General features: G+C 51.9%; 1 protein-coding gene across 1 annotated transcript in view; it reads right to left on the reverse strand.

The window, feature by feature from the left end:
• Positions 1 to 552: 552 nt before the first annotated feature.
• LOC103599192 (cytochrome P450 2S1) overlaps positions 553 to 5045 on the reverse strand; it is a 12324-nt gene continuing 7831 nt past the window's right edge. Inside the window, exons 7-10 of the mRNA XM_008583298.1 lie at positions 4630 to 4771; positions 3207 to 3394; positions 1361 to 1502; positions 553 to 1209 (exon numbers count right to left, since the gene is read on the reverse strand). Coding sequence (XP_008581520.1) covers positions 1028 to 1209; positions 1361 to 1502; positions 3207 to 3394; positions 4630 to 4771 — 654 coding nt within the window. The 3' untranslated portion in view covers positions 553 to 1027. The remainder of the gene's footprint in view (positions 1210 to 1360; positions 1503 to 3206; positions 3395 to 4629; positions 4772 to 5045) is intronic.

Consider the following 5045-nt stretch of genomic DNA (forward strand, 5'->3'; position numbering starts at 1 on the left):
CAACACCAAGCCAAGGGTTAAGATCCCCTTACCGGTCATTTAAAAAAAAAAAAAAAGAAATGCGTTTTCAATTATTTTCTGGGATTTGCTTTAAAATAATCGTGAGATACATGAAATAAAAATAGCAGAGTCAGTGGTTATTAAATGAGACTAAGTGGTGGACACTAGAGGGTTCGTTGTATTATTTTACTTCTGCATATGTTTGAAAACTTCCTTACTAGATAATTAAGAAATAAAAAGATGCCGCTGGTTTCCTAGTGGAGAGAAGGCAAGAGGTTAGGGGCTGCGTTTATGCAAGAGTGCCTGTGTTTAAGTGCCTCCTTTCAGACTGATCTACAGGCTTCAGGCTTTCCCTGCACGAGGCCCCCCCAGGTCTGCAGCAGGACGGTTCCCAGCTCCGTACACCACTCACCCCGGGCTCCACATCTGGTACTGATGTCAACAGTCAGGGTGGGTGGTGGCCATGTTTTTCAGCTGCCGCCCAGCCTCGGGGGAGAGGTGGACTCCCCCATCCCCACCCCTTACTCACAATGACTGACTCAGTCACACACATACACTAGGCCCTGCCACAGGACCAGAAACAAACTTTTATTGCAAAATGGGAAACGTTAAGTTACAAGGATGTCAGATCTGGCCTTTTCCCTGACACTGGGCATTAGAATCTGACCCCTACTTGGTTGTTTAGCCCTTTCCACTAGGTCTAACAGGGACTTTGACACTGTGAATTAGTGTGTGTGTGTGGGAATGGGGAGCCAGGGCCTTTCAACATGGTTACTTAAGCAGGGATGGGGGGTAGGTGATCCTCTGTACTGAGGGTCCTCATGTGGCCAAGGTCTATGTACACAATGGCAGACCAGGACATGTTACTATTTGGGAGAATTTGTGGACTGGGTGCTTGGAAAGGGGTGACTATGGTGTAGACTTGTGGCTCTGGAGACACAACCCTGTCCGTGCCTACTATTGAGGCTAGAGGCACCTAGGTGGCCACCACCTCCCAAGGCTCCCTCCTTCACCTGTGGGGTGGAGGTCAGCGGGGCCGGAACTGCAGCAGGAAGGCTGGGGGGATGTTGAAAAGGCCACTGACAGCTGGCTGGAGGCTCAGGGTCCCTGGCGGGCATGAGCTTTCCAGGGAGAAGGCGTGCAGGATGGCAGTGAAGAGGAGGAAGAGCTCCGCTCGCGCCAGGCCCTCCCCAAGGCAGACACGCTTACCTGGTGAAGAGAAGGAAACAGGACTGGCCCTCAGAAAGGACGGCAGGGAGAGCCAACAATGAGCCCAGGGTGCGAGGAGCGTGCCCCCAGCTGGCACAGACGCCCAGAGCAGCCAGGGCCTGCTGGTTATACCTTAGGACCCAGCAGATACCTAAGGAGAAGGGCAGGAATGCCTCATGCTTCTTGAACCTTCCATCTGCATCCAGGAAACGGCCTGGGTTGAACTCCTCTGGCTGCTCAAAGACCTTGGGGTCATGCAGGACGGAGCCAAGGAGGGGGAAGACCTCGGTGCCCTGAGGGGAAATAATAGTAAAACTACAAATTCCTCACCACACCAGGCTGTTCAGTTCCGAGTGTGGAGCACAAGTCTGGAGTGCCAGGAACACCAGTTCACAAGACATAATGACACCAACATTTATAAAGTGCTTACTAGGGGCTGGGCACTTTCTATGTATAATGTCATATGTGACAAATGCACATATCACATATATTACATTCACACACAGAGCTCAGTGAATCTTCTGAATAAGCCTAGGAGACAGGTACAAATATTATCTCCATTTCGAAGAGCGGGAAACTGACGTCCAGAGAACTTGGGCAAGTTGCCCAAGGTAACCATTTGGATACAGCAGAACTTGTTATTTTTACATTTTATGTTGTGATTCAGCTGTGGCTGTCCTAAGCCACCTTTTTGCTGAATGTCTCAGAGTCCAGCTTCTTGCTGCTGTGGTCCAGGGCAGGTGGATGGTGAGGGCTGTCCATGAAGGGTCCCCTGCCCAGGTTCAGGGAGAGTGGCAGCCCCTTCAGCCAAGATCAGAGCTACCACGTTCCCGGGGCTGTGTGGTGAGGGTGAAGGTAGGTGGTGGAGTGTGAGGAAAGGGGCAAGACATTCTTTGCGAGGGACTCTGGCTAATGGGCATCTGAGTTGAGAAGGTGAGTAGGGCTCCAAGAAAAGATAGGGCCGTGTTACTGCTGTTAAAATAAGAGAAAGGCAGATAGTAGTGGTTAAAACATAGGTTCTGGGTTCAAATCCTGCCTCCATTGCTTACAGGCTGGGTGACCTTGGCAAGTCTTCTAACATTTCAAGCTCTGTTTCCTCATCTGTAAAATGGGCATATTTGTATAGGGTTGCTTTGAAGATTACATAATATATATGTAAAGCGTTCAGAGTAATACCTGGCAGACAGCAGGTTCTCAAACACTGATATCCGTTATTATTATTACATTGCTGTTGCCATGTACATACCCCCCTCCCCACCACCACTGAGAGCTGAGTTGGTGTTTTACAAGCATTATCTTACAAGTCCAAGTTGATACTATTATTGTTCCCAATTTAGAAGAGGGGTATATTGAGGTTTAGAGGATGAAGTGATTTGTGCGAAGTCCCAGATAGAAATCAACAGGGCCAGATTCCAAATGCCAGGGGTTTGATTTTACAATGAAGCTAGAGGGAGCAGTTTGCATTAAGCCATCTCAGGTTTCTGGGGAGACATCGCCCCCTGGTGGTTCTTGGTCTGAACTGCTCTCCCTGCACTCCCAAGAAAAGGGGGAGCGGGAGGGGGAGAGGGAGAGGGAGAGGGAAGGGCAGAGAGATGAGGAAAGAGCACGCCAGCCTGAGTGTGTGCCTGCAGCAGGGGATAAGGGCGAGGACAGCCTCTGTTAGAGCTGAACTTGGGTTTTTCATTTCTGAAATTGCTTCCCTGTGTGTCACCTCATATGATTTTCCCAGTCACCTTGAAGGAGGTAGAATTAGGATATCTGTTGGGGAAACTTAGGCCCAGAGATAGTCAAAGGGCATGAGAAACGAATAAAGAAACAGTAAGAGATGCAGAGAGACAATGAGAGGGAGATGTCAGAGAGAGAGGAGGAGGAAGATCGGAGGGAGGGAGAATAGATATAGAGACAGACACTAAGATCAAGAAAAAGTCAGAGACCCTAATAGCAACCGACTCAGGCCCCAAGGCAGCGACAACCTTGTGGCCGTCCAGAATACTCACCTGGGGCAGGGTGTACCCTCGGAAGCAGGTGGTCTTCGTGAGGGCACGAGGTATTCCCATGGGCACCAGCGCCAGCAGCCGCTGTGCCTCGTGCAGAACCGCGTCTGTGTAAGGGAGGCGGGCACGGTCCCCCAGACCTGGTGCCCAGCTGGCCCCCAGCTCCCGCGTCAGCTCCTCCTGCACACACTCTGCGTGCAAGAGGAGGGTTGACAGTCAGAGGTGGGGTGGGGCCCTGTGATCCTCCTCTCCGAAGCTCCATCTTCTTGGAAAGCCAACCTGGTGCCCAGCTGGCCCCCAGCTCCCGCGTCAGCTCCTCCTGCACACACTCTGCGTGCAAGAGGAGGGTTGAGCGTCAGAGGTGGGGTGGGGCCCTGTGATCCTCCTCTCCGAAGCTCCATCTTCTTGGAAAGCCATGGTTTGGGGTGAGTCTGGCAGGAAGGAACAATCCCCTGGCCTTTGCTAAGCCCAGAGCTCATACTTCCTGTGTGCTGGGGATTACATCTATCCTTTCTTAATTCCCACAACAACCCCGTGTACCGTTCTCTATCCCCATTTCCCATGAGGAAACTGAGGCACAGAGAAGCCAAGTCACTTGCCCAAAATCACAGCTGACTCCACTTCACCAATGCCACCAGGCCGCTAAGACCCATCTTCCGAGGTCATCCCACCACTCTGGCTGCCTGGCCCTCAAACGCAGGAGGAGTTCCTTGGGGGTCCTTCCAGCCCTGCCTCTTAATCCATGCACCCTCCCTCACTGTTGCAGCTTCAGTTCCAGAGTACTGCGCACTCTGTGACCCTAATTTTTAATCTCTTGTCCTGACCTGGGTGTCTTGTGGCCTTCTGGATCCCTCTCCTGGGTGGCTTCAGGCCCCACACTCAAATTGTTCCACACTGGCCTCAGCATCTTACCTGAAACCAGCTCCTTATCCCTCCTGTCCCCATCTCAGGGTGGTCCCAGTCCCCCAATTTTCTGGCCAGTGACCTGGGGATGTCCCTGGACACCTCCCTCCCTCGTCATTTTCTACAACCTGCCTAACCCACTTCTTTCCTCCCCACAGCCTGTCTCAACTTTGTCCTTCTCCTTGGGCTCGTGGCATCCTCAGCCCAAAGGATTTTTCTAAAATGCGAATAAAATCCTGCCCTCCCCGGCTCAAAGTCCTCCCATGGCTCCCCAGGGCCCAGGATAAGGCACACGATGTACTACCAAAGTGACCAGGCACTGCAGATGTCTCCTGCCTTGTCTCTCACTACACCTCATACTACAATCAGCAGCTCCCCAACTTCTGGCTCCTCAGACTCCCCAAATGCCACACTCATTCTCACCTCCAGGATCTGGCTCAGCCTCTCTGCTTTGCCTGCACATTCTTCCCCCTTGAACCCTCCCCTCTGTTCCCAGGGCCTGGCTGGTGGAAAAGGCTCTCACTTTGGACCTGAGGATATTTCAGCAGGAGCAAGAGGGCATAGCGGAGTGTGGCGCTGACTGTCATTGTCCCAGCAAACAGCAGATAAATGACTGTCATCAGCAAGTTCTTCTCAGTGAATTCTGTGTTTGGGTCTTGTTCCTCCTGGAAGAAACCAGGCAGAGGGGCTCAAAGAACACAGGCTGCGGGAAGTCCAGGGCAGCCAGGCCTACCTTGGGGTATAGCACAGCAAATGAAAGCTTTGTTGGGGAGTTGAAATAAATGTTTGGGAAGGTTGGGAAGCGGGCTCCTGATATTAGTTTTCTCTGGTTGAAATGTTTTAAAATGTTAAAGAGAATGGCTATTATCAAAACCAGAATATAGGGCCGGCCCGGTGGTGCACTGGAGAGTGCGCCGCTTGGGAGTGCAGCGGCGCTCC

The sequence above is a fragment of the Galeopterus variegatus genome, unplaced genomic scaffold (assembly GCF_000696425.1).
Source record: "Galeopterus variegatus unplaced genomic scaffold, G_variegatus-3.0.2 Scaffold2882, whole genome shotgun sequence".
Taxonomy (NCBI): Eukaryota; Metazoa; Chordata; class Mammalia; order Dermoptera; family Cynocephalidae; genus Galeopterus; species Galeopterus variegatus.